At 37.2% G+C, this 16,095-nt stretch overlaps 1 protein-coding gene across 1 annotated transcript in view; it reads left to right on the top strand.

The window, feature by feature from the left end:
• The window catches only part of STPG2 (sperm tail PG-rich repeat containing 2), a 655,681-nt gene that overhangs the window by 107,751 nt on the left and 531,835 nt on the right, over positions 1–16,095 (top strand). Inside the window, exon 8 of the mRNA XM_036765397.1 lies at positions 5,897–6,056. Within this exon, the coding sequence (XP_036621292.1) occupies positions 5,897–6,056 (160 nt within the window). The remainder of the gene's footprint in view (positions 1–5,896; positions 6,057–16,095) is intronic.

Genomic DNA, 16,095 nt, shown 5'->3' with positions numbered 1-16,095 from the left:
TGGCTATAAGAACTGCTTGTTTGAAACTGTTGCATTCGAATTGTCAATTTTAAAAAGCTTATGTCAAGTATGTATAGGTTACATAGATTCATAGCAAAAAAGTAAGCACTAAGCCAAAGGGATACAAGTGTTCCTCAGTGGCTAAAACAAAAAACAAAAAAGAAACAAAACAAAACAAAAGTTTCCAAGACCAAGAGGCATGCTTAACTAGGAAGCAGAAAGCTTCTGTAGTTGCTAAAGTATTGCTGGAAAAGTGGTTCTCCACATATTAATTCCTTGCAAGGAATCAATCTAACCAAGTTAGAGACTTTGAGAGAAAATTGAAGGAAGTCAGTATGGATAGGAATCAAACAGTCTAGCAACACATTTTACCAATTGCAGGGAGATTCTTTACTGAATATACTAAGGACCTTGAGTCCTGAGCAGAAATCTCAGTGGGAGTCAACATGTAGCAATTATCATGCATGTGTATAATGCTACCAGGCTTTACCTCATACTTGTTGATATGGACCTTGAGCCACTTATGTATTTTGATGAGAGGCAGCATGGGGCATTGGAAAGTACTGAATTTGGAATTATAGAGCCTAGGTTTGAATCTTGACTTTGTTACCTACTAGCTCTTTGACCTTGGGTAAGTCATTTAACCTCAGCATGCTTCAGTTTCCTCATCTATAAAAGGAGAGGCTTGACTACATGGTATCTAAGGTCACTTCCATACCTAAATCTATGATCCAGTGATCGTATTATCTTTTAATTTATGCTTTGGGGTCTCAGAAAATTGAGAAATAGTAGAGACATGTAAGCATCATTGTGCTTTGGTTGAGGATTTGACTGAAGGAAGCCTCCTAAACAGTCACAAGTTCATTCAGAAGAACTTTTATAGAAATAAAAGACACTATGATGTTTGAATTCAATGTCAGTAACTTTAAGATTAAAACACAAAGTTTAGCAAGATTCTAGAATCTTTTAAAGAAATCTTGGTGTCCACGGCATACACAAGATAGTAGACCAATGGAAACTTGCTTTATGCCAACGTTGGCAACAGGCAGTTTGACTTTTGACAAAATAGCTTTAGAATATGGACATGGACAATTCATTGTAGCCATTTATGTATTACCTTTAGGGCAGTTAGCTAATATCTTGAGTGAGAAGGAGGAAAGGAGTAAAGCCTGGTCACCAAAATCTGATGAGTAGGGTCTGCTTACTGTAAGGGCAAGCAAAGAGGGACTTTTTACTGGTTTTTCTTTTGGAGTGCTTCTCAGCACTAAGGCAATCAGGTGCCTTTGATTGAGTCTTGCCTTTGTTTGTAGGAAGGGCCACACCCTTTAGCTAATTAGATCATGAGAAGTGTGAAGCCCCAGAAAGGTGTGAAGTGCCCGAGAGGTGTGAAACCCTCAGTCTTGAAAAAGGGTAGCTGTTAAGCTAGAACTCTCAGAACTACAGGAGGAGAGGGTTTGCTTGGGGATTTACTCATTGGAAGAGGGTTGGACTCTGGATAGCCATTAAGGAGCTCTCCCCCACCCCCGGCTTTGAAAACCCAGATGATGGTGCTTCTCTCTCTAGTAACTATGTATGTATAACTTTGGTCAGACAGCTAGAAGCCTGTCTGTTGATTTGTATTATTTGCTGTGTTTATATTTTCTCTGTTTGCAATTTCTGTTTGTATTTTCTCTGGTTCAGGGTGCTGACTTTTCCCTCTGAACCAAGTGAATGATATATGTATGTTTAATTAAAGTGAGATCGTAAACCCCTTAAAGTTGCTTTCCTTAGAAAAGCAGATCAAAGATCGAGTTCTAGCAGCCCCCCTGTGTGCTGGTGTTGTTGGTCTTGTTGTTGGTCATACACCTCCGCAGCAGCTGCAAGTAACATTGTTGTTACACTCACTCGTTACAGAGAGCTTATTTGAGCTAGGTGACATTCCAATGAGGAAGACTGTGTACTGCCACCTGCTAGGAAAGTAATCAACTCTTTCTTGACCTGAGTCAGACTTTGGTCTTGATAGGGTGATAGTGTAACCTAGAGTCAGCTTTACTTTCTTCTGTGGTGCTTCAAATATGGAGACCCTTAGGGTATAGGTACAGTTCATAGTGTCAGGGAATACTGGGTGGGTCTCTTGAGTTATCTACCATTTAAGGTTTGGGAATGCCATACCACAGATAATCAACCAGCTCAGGTATAGGTGTACAGGTAGTCAACAAGTTACAGAAATATCCAGTGAAAAAAGCACCATGATGTTGGTAAAGTAGGAAAAGTACTTAGGCATGTTGACAGACAACATTAATGTCTGTGTATGTGATATGTGCTTGCTATGTAGTTGTATTTGTTAGCATGTATTCCTTCATGTGTAAATTATTATTGCTTATTTTCTTGTTATTTTTTTACTCAGTTTATTTGCTTATGTACTAAGGTTCACATGTTCTCGTGTTCATGACATTTATCCATGCTTTATGGTATTTTTGTTGCCTTACTTACTTAGCAATTTTTTTTAGCACCAGCATTTGCTAATACTCCATTGGAAATGGAGTTCTGTTGCTGTATTTGTTTATGATATATTCTGCACATCATTTAGACTTATTCACTAAAACAATGGATCAAATGATAAGTTATATTGCACCATGTTTACTGAACATATAGAGTTTGTGTTGATGCTATATAACTGGTACTCTGGGGTAATTATCCTAGATGTATTGAATTCTGCTGCTTATTATGATATTTGTAATAACAATCACATAATACTTATGTTACATTTTAAAGTTTGCAAAGGTATTTACACAAGTTACCTTATTTGTTTATAGTATATACCTCCAGATGTTCAGGTATACCTCATGTAATTTTTGTAGGGATAACAAACTCTGTCTGATGCAGCTTCTGTTTCAGATGATAATGATTGTTCCCCCCCCCCCAAAAAAAAATTTCCCGAATCTCATGGGTACCATAAAGAAGAAAAGCAGTATTGAGTTGCCTATATGGCATGTGCCACAAATGAAGAGCATGATGTCATTATAATGTCTTACTATGAAAGGGATCTTTCAAAAGAGAGTCACCATGCTTTCTGAAGAAGGTGATGAAAAGAGATGCTTGGAGAATATACCAAGACAGCACCTGAACATGGTCCTTACCAGTGACTGGTCCATGAGGTATCTGGTAAAGGCTTTGTCTATTTAGAATCTAGACGGACATGGGAAAGTCCACAAAGGAATAGACTAGCATTCTTATAGGAGCATCTAGACTAAAAGCAATGAGCTAAGGTGGAAACCTTCCTTACCTCTTTGCTTTTGGAAGCAAATGCTTGCTTGGGTCATGGCCTAGGGAAAACCAGATGTGAAAGATAAGGTGAGGTGAGGTGAGGTGAGGTGAGATGTAAGATGTAAGACTTTGGCCAGGACTGGTTCTGCTATTCAAGAGCTCTACCTCTGTATTTTAATTTTGGTTCTTCTTTAATAAACGTATTATAATTTATCAAAGTTGAAAAGAGATTAAAATTTCATTAGAATGGGATCTGAGCCATAAGAGATTTATGAATGATAATTTTAGTTATTCATATCCCCAGAAAAAGATCTGGGAAAACCTGAGGCTGGCAAAAACTGGTGTTTCACGCATCAGCCAGGAGTGAGGTGGTATAGCTGGAACTTTGAGAGATTTACACCAGAAACTATGCCTTAGGAGTTTTAACACTTTCATCTCTGGAACTTCTGCTCCTGGGACCATGTAGGCCTGATTAGTTACTCCTCCTCTTGACCCACCTTTTCAGGAAGGTCCCAGCTATGCTTCACTTAACTCTCTACTCCCTTCATCTCAGTAGCCTTACCAACCACCTTACCATTGAACATGGATCCTTCCTCCCCTCTAGTTTTTGAGCCAGGATCAAATCAACTCTGCCATTTTTCCTAGAAGATGTGGATCAATATAAATATTCATATAACCCCACTCCCTATTTCTGTCTTTCTGGGTTGAAATGCCTTCTCTGGTCTCTATGTGTATTGTCTCCCTGTATTAGAATGTAAACCTCTCTAGGGCATAGACTATCTTTGTTTTCATATTTGATTCCTAACACTTAGCATACCACTGAGTACGTAGTCAGAATTTAATAAAATTCTTTTTATTCATTCGTTCATTCATTCATTCATAATTGGTTACAGCAACCCACCTGGGTTTGCATATGCCCATTGAGTGATCTAGGGCACTTGTTCCTAACATTGAGCAAGAACTTCAAAACATGGGTCCTAGTGTTGTTAATAGGTGGTCAAATTCAAGACCGTTCTAAGATTTTACCTTACATCTACCAAATTGGCAAACATGAGAAAAGAAGGGAATAGTAAATGTTAGAGGGGTGGTGGAAAGACTGGTACAACAATATACTCTTGGTAACACTGTATATTAATCCAACTGTTCTGCAAAATAGTTTGGAATTATGCTAAGAAAGTGACTAAAATACCCATACCCTTTGACCCAGAAATCTCACTACTAGGCATATACCCCAAAGAGGTCAGTGATCAAAAGGAAGGTCCTGTACACTAAAATCTATGTAACAAAAAACAAAAGTCAAAAAACAACCAGAAATAAAGTAAAAATTGGGAAATGAATGGCTAAACAAATACAACATGTGACTGCCATGGAATTTTATTGCATTGTAAGGTACAATGACTATGAAGAACATAGAGAAGCATGGGAAGATGTATATGAACTGATCCAAAGGGAAGTAACCAGAATCAGCAAAATTTTGCACAATGACTGCAGCAGTATAAATGGAAAGAATAAGAGTAACAACACCAAAAAAAAAATGAAACTGTTGTAAAATTAAAATAATTAGGTTTGGTCTCAAAGAAGAAATATAAGAATATACCTTCTTTGCTTTTTAGTAAAATGGGAGGAAATAGGTGAGGAATAATACATATAATATTGGATTTGGTTGATCAATTGTTTAGTTTCTTTGAACTCTTTTTCTCTTTTTAACTTTTTTTTGCAATAAAAGATAGCTTTCTGGGAAGGGGAAAGATATGTTGGGAAATTAATGTTACATAAAAATGAAATATATTAATATATCTTTAAATAAAAAAGGATAAAATAGTTGGGAATTTGCTACTTTAATAGCAAGACAAGGGCTTAGTTTATCTGGGCTAATTATAACATTTCATGATAATCCAAGACTATTATGTTCTTATTGAAATTCAAGGATTTTATTGTTATTTTATTTAAAGAATCTAAATAGGCTCTTTATTACTAACTGTTATTTATTAGCATGTAGGCTTTTTAGTGTGTCATTTTAGGTAAAAGTATTAAAAGGTGGCCCATAGACTAGTAGGTTTCAAGATTTAGTCACCTTATACCAAATACTGAATGATCGTGCGTCATGTTAAAATGACCTGTGTTTATTGTGGAATACCAGTAAGGTTACAAATGACATGGTGTTTGCTATTAATTCACTTATATGTATAATATTCAGGTCGTTACTGAAAGTGATTTATGAAGTTAGTGAATTGTCAAAGCACTTTGTCAGAGAGATTTGGGATGGATTTATGTCCAAGTTAGCTGATTTGACAATGAGTATATATACTTTTTTCTGTTTATTAATTGATGTTATAAAGGTTTTTAAAATGTAATTATCATTGCTGTGATTGTGTAGAAGCACACAGAAAGATTGCTTTAAATTTTCTTATAGTATGTTGGTTTAGTATTTGTAAAATATATATTTCTGTTACTATATAGATATTTCTACTAAAAGCTACACACTTACTGATTAATAGACATAAGATATTAATATTTCTGTATTTTCTTGACTCCTTTGAGAGATAAATTAAACTACAGATGTTATACTAAGAAAGCCACTGTTTTACCCATAAATTATCTGAATGTACTACAACCTGTCATTGCCATATTTTCTTGTATTATTTATCAGAGATTTGTACCTGTGAAATCAATCACTCCAGCTCCTGGCACATATAATGACCATCGAACAGCTCTTGAGATCTTGAAAAAATTACCAGGACCAAAAAACACCCCTTTTGGTAGAACTACTGTTCGTTTCCCACAGGACTACAGTCTAGAGGAAACTCCAGGTTAGCAATTGATTCAGTTTTATAAAACAATGTATTATTTACATATGGATAACACATGAATGTGACACTAAGTTACTCAGTACTGAAGGACCTGGAAATCCTTTCTCTTATTTTTTCTCTCCTTGGTAGCAATGTCTTTGCTGGGAAGTTCCCGGGGATCTACTCTCTATAGTTAGCTGGGTTCCCATTCTAGAGTGTCTACTTTTCTCTATAATGTCCATCTAGAGTTTTATAGAATCTGTTGAACATTTGTTCCCTGCTGGATACAGAGTTCCTTCCAGGTTGAGTAATGTCATTAAAGGAGGATGGGTGTGGGATGGGGAGGGTTGATTGGAGAAAAACTTCTCTCCTCCCTCTCTCTTTCCCTCCCTCTAAGAGCAGTTTCCTCACAGAGGCCTGGTTCTTTCTCCACTTTTGATTCCCCATATAGAACTGGCTGAAGAGCTAGTAACTCAGCCATTTAGTATTCCTCAGAGACATGGCCAGTTTTCTTCTTAGCCAATTATTCAAAACATTTAAGTGTATTTCATAGAGGCATGGATGCAACTTTACAATTAAACAACTTGTTACCACAATAAAACATCATCATCTTTGACTGAATATTCTGACTACATCAACTGAGTGAAGAGTGGGGATTCACATCCCTTTTCTCATACCCATATTTGAAAGAAAACTCTATGGAACATAGAGGATTTTCACTATGTGCTTAGATAATCTTTCCAAAAAAGATACATAAGTATTTATTCTTAATATTGGACTCTTGAGGTTGAGCAGTTTTTCTCATTATTGCAGGGATAGCTGGAAGAGAACAAATTAAATTTTATCTCCCCATATTTGAAGGGCATGTTAATTATAATCTTATAGGATTATCAGGGATCAAAGGTTATATGCATATGGGGGTCTCTCTTTATTTTCACTTATCAAGTAGCTCCTTTCAAAAAGCCATTACATCAATTAATTGTATGGATCAGAACAACTGTTATAAAAAAGGAATTAGATATGGACTTTAGTATTTGAAGTAATTAGACTCCAAGAATTTAATTAAAATTGAGGGAAATAACAGAAGTTTGAAATGGACAGAAAAGCAGTTAATCTTATTGGAAGTCTGATGATACAACTAATTTTGGGTGAAAAAAATAAGGTTATGACCTAAATGTAGTCTTGAGGGTCCATAATGATGATCGTATGATAACAAAGAAATCATAAAAAACAGAAGTTACTATGTAATTAGGTATTTGGAAGTCATCAACTATGTAAGAATAACAATCTAAAAAGACTTTTTAATTATATATTTAGTATTTTATTTTCCCCCAATTTCATGTAAAAACAGACAAAAAACCTCAAGAAAAATGAAGAATGTAAAAAAAGTGTGCTTCAACCTGTATTCAGACTCCATCAGTTCTCTGGGACAGATAACATTTTTCATCATAAATCCTTCAGAGTTGTTTTGGGTCACTGAATTGCTGAGAATAGCTAAGTCATTCACAGTTGATCATCTTATAGTATTGCTGTTACTGTGTACAATGTTCTTCTGGTTCTTCTCATTTCACTTAGCATCAGCTCATGTAAGTCTTTCCAGGTTTTTCTGAGAGCATCCTGCTCATCATTTCTTATAGCACAACAGTACTCAATCACAATCATATACCACAACTTATTCATCCCTTCAATTGCCAATTCTTTGCCACCAGAAGAGTCACTATAAATCTTTTTGTACATATAGGTCCTTTTCCTTTTGGTTTTTATCTCTTTGAGATACAGACCTATTAGTGGTATTGCTAGGTAAAAGGGTATGCACAGTTTGATGGTCCTCTGGGCATAGTTCCAAATTCCTCTGTGAAATGGTCGAATCAATTCACAATTCCACCAACACTGCATTAGTGTCTCAATTTTCTCACATTTACTCCAACACTTGTTATTTTCTTTTTCTATCATATTATCCAATCTGATAGATATGAGGTGGTACCTCAGAATTGTTTTAATTTGAATTTCTCCAATCGTGATTTAGAGCATTTTTTCATATGACTATAGATGTCTTGATTACTTCATCTGAAAACTGCCTGTTCATATCTTGTGACCATTTATCAATTGGAGAATGGTTCTTATATTTATAAATTTGACTCAATTGTATATATATCTGAGAAATGAGGCCTTTGTCAGAGAAACTTGCTGCAAAGATTTTTTCACAGTTATGATTGCTAATTGTATTTACCTCCATCCTATTTTTCCCCCATTTATACTACTCTCTACCTCCTTTTACCATATCCCTCCTCAAAGGTGTTTGGCTTCTAACTACCACTGGTTGTTAAGGTAAAGAAATTTTACAAGGAACTTGAGAACTTCCAAATCAAATCAAAATACATTTTGATACTTGGTAAAGGCAGTTCTAAGTTAAGAAAAGATGAGGATGTTGAGGAACACATTGAAAAACACAGTTCAGGAAAAAAAGAATGAGATTAAAGACTTGTATGGTACATAGAAGCACCAAGTATTTATATTTATGAACACTTTTTTTCAAGAAAGGAATTGGTAGGTGTTTGACATGGGACATGCCAAATAACATCACAAAATCAAATGGATTATGTTTTAGCATATTTGTTGTTCAGTAATTTCAGTTGTGTATGACTGTCCATGACCCCATTAGGAGTTTTCTTAGCAAAGATACTAGAGTAGTATGACATTTCCTTTTTCAGCTCATTTTATAGGTGAGGAAACTGAGGCAAGCAGGATAAATTACTTTTCCAGGATCACACAATGTCTGAGACCAGATCTGAACTCACAAGGGTGAGTCATCTTGCTGTGCCACCTAGCTGCCCATGTTAGCATATAGGAAAAGATTTTATTGATGCAGATAGCATTTGTTAATCCCTTACTGTTTGCTGGGCACTGTTTTAAGTTCTGGGGATGCAAATACAAGCAACCAAGATAGTTCTTGTTCTCAAGAAACTTAAATTCTAATGAGTGGAAGACAACACACACAGGGAATCTATGAAGGAGGTGGGGGACGTGGCAGCATTGAGTGTAGATGGCCTGGTTTGGCAAGATGATGGGAAAGCTGACCTATGAGAGAAATAACATCACACAAATGAAATAAATTATGTTTTAACAAATTATCAATATTTGTTTTCCCTGAATTAATTGTGGGTTCCCTGAATATATAGTGGGTTCACTGACTTATAAGGGTAAAGATTAGAATTAGCTAAAAAAGAAAATATAATGGAAACAAACCAACCTGAACTATTTAAAGAGTAATTAGCAATGATCATCAACATGACTTCTTACTTCCTACAGAAGTTTTAGTGCCACAAGAAGAAGACTAAAAGAGGTAACAAAGCATCTTTGTCAGCAAATATTTAACTTATAAAATGAAGATGGCAACCAGATTGGACTGAGTGTATATAGAGGATTGGTAGTGATGGAAACACAGTTGTGAGGGTGTAAGGGATATGCAGAATAGGAGGGAAGGATATAAAAGGCATTGAAAAAATCTCAGTTCTTATTAATACTTTAACTGTCAACTGATATGCCTGGTCTTCCACCTATACACAATTTTTACACAAATCATCTGTATAAGAATTAAAGACATCCTTGACTAGGGTATTAGTAGAGAGTAAGCAGACTTTTCTATACGATATTCAGCAATAGTCCAAATCATTTGTAAATTGCTTATCACAGTGCTTGTACATAGTAGGAGCTATATAAATGATTATACCTGTCCCTCTTCTCCTTTGCCATGAAAAATATTTTTTATGAGTATGAATTTGACAATCTTAAGTCATTCCACAAGAAGCTATTGTCTCCTGTGTATCAGACACAGTACCAGGCCCTGGGGTCATTACAAAGAATGAAATAATCCCTATCTGCAAGAAGCTTATGTTCTAGTGGGAGAGAGAACAAGGACATATACCATATATATGCATATATATGTACACCTTAAATATAAAGTTAATAAATACAAATATATACAAGTAGCTAAACATAAGGTAATTAGGGAGGGAGGATACTGGTAGTTGAGGTAGTGGGGTGGGGGGAACAGGAAAAACTTCATGTGCTTGAGATGGTGCTTGAGCTACATCTTAAAGTAAGAGAGAAATGGCCAAAGATCAAGGTAAGGAGGAAATAAATTCCAGGCATGGGGTACAGCCAGGGCAAAGGGAAGAAAATGGCAGATATAATGTTATGTGTGTGAGGAACTGAGAGGTGAGTTTGGGTAGATCTCAGTGAGTGGGAGGTATGTCCAGTGAGACTAGAGAGATAGGTTGGGGGATGGGTCATGCAGGACTTTAAAAACAAAGCAGAAAAATTTATATATTATCCAAGATGCAATAGGAAGCTACTAGAGTTGGTTGAGTAGGTGAGGCAAATGGTTAGATCTACACTTAAAGAAAATTGCCTTGGCAGAAGTGTGTAGAAGGTACTGCTGTGGTGGTGAAAGACTTGAAGAAGGGAGACTGATTTAGGAAGCTGTTGTAATAGTCTGATAGAAACTGATGAGGGCTTGAACTAAGGGGGTAGCTATGTGAGTGGAGGGGAGTTAGATGTGAAGTATGTTATGAAGGCTGAAACGGCTTGAAAGATTTGGCAACTGGGGCAAGGGAGAGTGAGTGGTCCAGGATAACTCCTAGGTTACAACCTGGAGACACTGGAAGAATGGTGGTAATTTTGTCAGAAACAGGGAAGCTTGGAAGAGGGGATGATTTAAGGGGAAAGATAATGAGTGAAGTATTAGATATGTTGACTTTGACTAGTTTCTAGAATATCCATTTTGTTTTGAAATGCTCCAATAAGTAGTTTGTGGTGTGAGACTAAAGTTCAATATTGAGACTGATGCTGGATATCTAGAACTGCCTAGAGATGGTAGCTAAACCCATGGAACTCATGTAGAAAAGGGGAAGGGGGCCTAGGACAGACCTCTGGGGAGCATCAAGAATTCAAAATAATGCCAAGATTATGAACTTGGGATACCAGAAGGATGGTGGTACCTTCAACATACAGAGGGAAATTTGGAAGAGGGGTGGGTTTGGGGGAAAATGAATTCAGTGATAGATGTGCTGAGTTTGAGATGTCTCCAGGATGTATCGTTTAAGATGTGCAATAGGCAGATGTTGATGTGTGACTGGAACTCAAAGGTGAGCCTGGGAGAGATATATGTATGTGCATGTGTATTAGATACATGTAGATGCATGTATGTTTAGACATACAGATATATGTATATACATGTGTATTTTTACATACACATGTATGAACTAGCTACATATATGAGTCACCTATGTGTGAGTCATCTGCAAAAATCCATGAGATCTGATAAAGTTACCAAGTATGAAGAGGAATGAGAAGAGAAGACCTAGAACAAAACTGTGGGGATTGATCAGAATTAGGGGGCATGATATAGGTGATGAGCTAGCAGAGGAGATTGAGGAATGATCAGACAGGTAGGAAGAGAACCAGGAGAAGGTAGTGTTACACAAACCCAGAAAAGAGAGAGTATGCTAGTGGACAGAAGGGTCAGCAGTGGACTGGGAAGCCACATTACAAAGGGTTGAGGACTGTGTGAGAAGAAGATTGTCAACAAATGTAGACAGCTTTCCAAAATCAACAAACACCAATATTTCTCTATAAAAAGAATAGAAAAACTGGACATATGAAACTATGACTCTATTACATGCAGCTTTTCCCTATATTTACAGCGTATTTTCAATTTAACTTGGTTGCTCCAACACTAGCCTACCCATGTTGCTTTCTGAACTTCCTTCTCCTCTCTTCTGTGTAATTTTAAAATTCTTCTTTGATTTTATTTCTTTCCTTATTTTCTTTTTCTTTACTTTTCTTTTTTTTATATGATTCTTTTTTTTCTTCTTTCTTTTATTTTTTTTTAAAAATTTTTAAATTTAATTTATTTATTTAACATATTTAGTTTTCAGCATTGGTTTTCACAAGAGTTTGAATTACAAATTTTCTCCCCATTTCTACCCTCCCCCCACCCACTCCAAGATGGCGTATATTCTGGGTGCCCTGTTCCCCAGTCAGCCCTCCCTTCTATCACCCAACTCCCCTCCCATCCCCTTTTCCCTTCCTTTTTTGTAGGGCAAGCTAAATTTCTACTCCCCGTTGCCTGTGTATCTTATTTTCTAGTTGCATGCAAAAAACTTTTTTTTTTTTGTTTTTGAACGTCTGTTTTTAAAAACTTTGAGTTCCAAATTCTGCCCCCTCCTCCCTTCCCACCCACCATCCCCAAGAAGTCAAGCAATTCAACATAGGCCACATGTGTGTCATTATGTATAACCCTTCCACAATACTCATGTTGTGAAAGACTAACTATATTTTGCTCCTTCCCAACCCATCCCCCTTTATTGAATTTTCTCCCTTGACCCTGTCCCCTTTTGAAAGTGTTTGTTTTTGATTACCTCCACCCCCATCTGCCCTCCCCTCCATCATCCCCCCCCTTTTTTATCTTCTTCCCTCTTCTTTCCTGTGGGGTAAGATACCCAATTGGGTATGTATGGTATTCCCTCCTCAGGCCAAATCTGATGAGAGCAAGATTCACTCATTCCCCCCTCACCTGCCCTCTGCCCTCCTCCCACAGAACTGCTTCCTCTTGCCACCTTTATGTGAGATAATCCACCCCATTCTATCTCTCCCTATCTCCCTCTCTCAATATGTTCCTCTCTCATCCCTTAATTTGATTTTATTTCTTTTAGATATCTTCCCTTTATCTTCAACTCCCCCTGTGTCCTCTCTCTCTCTCTCTCTCTCTCTCTCTCTCTCTCTCTCTCTCTCTCTATATATATATATATATATATATATGTACATATAATATATATACACATAGATATATACATACATACACATTCACTTATATATATATACATAAACATATATACATATATGCATATTCCCTTCAGCTACCCTAATACTGAGGTCTCATGAATCATACATGTTATCTTTCCATGTAGGAATGTAAACAAAACAGTTCAACTTTAGTAAGTCCCTTGCAACTTCTTTTTCTTGTTCTTTTTCTTGAGTACCTTTTCATGCTTCTCTTGATTCTTGTGTTTGAAAGTCAAATTTTCTATTCAGTTCTGGTCTTTTCACTGAGAAAGCTTGAAAGTGCTCTATTTTATTAAAAATCCATATTTTGCTTTGGAGCATGATACTCAGTTTTGCTGGGTAGGTGATTCTTGATTTTAATCCTAGCTCCATTGACCTCTGGAATATCGTATTCTAAGCCCTTCGATCTCTTAATGTAGAAGCTGCCAGATCTTGGGTTATTCTGATTGTGTTTCCACAATACTCAAATTGTTTCTTTCTGGCTGCTTTCAGTATTTTCTCCTTGATCTGGGAGCTCTGGAATTTGGCGACAATGTTCCTAGGAGATTTCTTTTTGGGATCTATCTGAGGAGGCGATCTGTGGATTCTTTCAATTTCTATTTTGCCCTGTGGGTCTAGAATATCAGGGCAGTTCTCCTTGATAATTTCTTGAAAGATGGTATCTAGGCTCTTTTTTTGATCATAGCTTTCAGGTAGTCCAATAGTTTTTAAGTTATCTCTCCTGGATCTATTTTCCAGGTCAGTGGTTTTTCCAAGGAGATATTTCACATTGTCTTCCACTTTTTCATTCCTCTGGTTCTGTTTTATAATATCCTGATTTCTCATAAAGTCACTAGCTTCCACTTGCTCCAGTCTAATTTTTAAAGTAGTATTTTCTTCAGTGGTCTTTTGGACCTCCTTTTCCATTTGGCTTATTCTGCCTTTCAAGGCATTCTTCTCCTCATTGGCTTTTTGGAGCTCTTTTGCCATTTGGATTAGTCTATTTTTTAAGGTGTTGTTTTCTTCAGTGTATTTTTCAGTATTTTTTTGGGTCTCCTTTACCAAGTCATTGACTTGTTTCATGGTTTTCTCACATCCCTCTCATTTCTCTTCCCAATTTTTCCTCTACTTCTCTAACTTGCTTTTCCAACTCCTTTTTGAGCTCTTCCATGGCCTGGGACCAGTTCATGTTTTTCTTGGAGGCTTTTGATGTAGGCTCTTTGACTTTGTTGACTTCTTTTGGCTGTATGTTTTGGTCTTCTTTGTCACCAAAGAAAGAATCCAAAGTCTGAGACTGAATCTGGGTGCGTTTTCACTGCTTGGCCATATTCCCAACCAACTAATTTGACCCTTGAGTTTTTCAATGGGGTATGACTGCTTGTAGACTAAAGAGTTCTATGTTCCACGTTTGGGGGGATGTGCCAGCTCTGCCACACCAGCACTGCTCCTTCCCCAAGAACCCCCAACCCGAACTGGGCTTAGATCTTCAGCAGGCTGTGCACCCCTGCTCTGATCTGCCACTTAATTCCTCCCACCAGGTGGGCCCCTCCCACCAGGTGGGCCTGGGGCCGGAAGCAACTGCAGCTGTAGCTGCCCCACCTCCGCTGCCCCCGGGGCTGGTAGCCGAACCTCAAACTCCTTCCACTCCTGCAGCTTTTCCCACTAACCTTCTCTGCTGTCTTTGGTGTTTGTGGGTTGGGAAGTCTGGTAACTGCCGCAGCTCACTGATTCAGGGCGCTAGGGCCCGCTCCGCCCGGCTCCTGGTCTGGTTGGTCCGAGACGCTCAGGCTGGGCTCTGCTCTGTTCCCAGCTCCCAGCTCCCAGCTCCGTGTGGGATAGACCTCACCCAGAGACCATCCAGGCTGTCCTGGGCTGGAGCCCTGCTTCCCTCTGCTGTTTTGTGGGTTCTGCCGTTCTAGAATTGGTTCAGAGCCATTTTTTATAGGTTTTTGGAGGGACTCGGCAGGGAGGTCACGCTAGTCCCTGCTTTCCAGCCACCATCTTCTCTTTCCTTATTTTCTTAGCATCACTATTACTCCTACCTCCTCCATTACTGCCCCACCCCCAACCTCTTCCTTGTTAAAAGTCTCGTCCTGCAAACCACACACTGGCTTTGTCTGAAAATGTATGTTGCATTGTGTATTTTGAGTCATCTCTCTACCAACAGGTAAAAAATATGCTTCATATTATTCTTAATTCATGATTGGTCATTGCATTGTTCAGTCTTTCGAAGTTATTTTCCTTTACTGTGCTGGGTTGATTGTAGAAATCATTTTCCTGATTACATTCACTTTATTCTGAATAGTTTATTCTAGCCTTTCCTGCTTTTCCCACCTGAATTTGTTATCTTCACCATTTCTTATGACATAATACTATTCCATTTTATTCATATATTTTTATCATTTATTCAGCCATTCTTTAGTTTTTAGGGGTTTTTTTAGTTATAGCAAAAAGAACTGCTATAAATATTTTTGTCGACAGAGATCATTTCCCTATTTTTAAAAATCACTTATGGATAGATGGTATGACTCGTTCAAAGGGTATGCAAAATTTACTGGTTTGTGACTTTATTTTTTATATCAAACTGTTTTCCAGAATGGTTGGACCACTTACTGACTCTACTAGCAGTATGTTACTGTGCATGTCCTTCCACAGCACTTTCAATAACTGTCATGTTCTTCTTTTGTCATCTTCGCCAATCTGGTGGTCCATGAGATACAATCTCAGCATTGTTTTAATTTGAATTTCTCCTATTAAATTTTTTAAACATTTTGTCATATATTTATTGAGAATTTAACTTTTGGATTTTGAGAACTGTCTTGACTATTTATCTATTGGGCTCTTATTCTTATATGTCTGTATCAGTTCTCAATAAATATCAGATTGCTATTAGAGAAATTTGTTGAAGAGATTTATCTCCCTCCTCCAATTATATCATACCCAGCAAATAGCAGTCCTGATAAAAAGTAGGAAGAGTCAGTGTTAGAGAGGCTGTAGAAAGAAAGGCACACTAATGCATGGTTGTTGCATCCATGACCCAGTATAATTAATATTATTATTCTTTTTAAAATAGAATTTTAATTTTTTAATCAGAAAAAATTCCATTTCCCCTCCTATATTGTCCCTCCACCTAAAATTGAGAAGGAAAAAAACCCAGTTATAAATATGTATAGTCAAGCAAACAAATGTCTATATTGGCTACATATACATATGTATACACACATATGTGTATATA

This window comes from Trichosurus vulpecula, chromosome 6 (genome assembly GCF_011100635.1).
Source record: "Trichosurus vulpecula isolate mTriVul1 chromosome 6, mTriVul1.pri, whole genome shotgun sequence".
In the NCBI taxonomy this organism is placed as follows: Eukaryota; Metazoa; Chordata; class Mammalia; order Diprotodontia; family Phalangeridae; genus Trichosurus; species Trichosurus vulpecula.
This window is presented reverse-complemented; position numbering and strand designations above follow the sequence as displayed.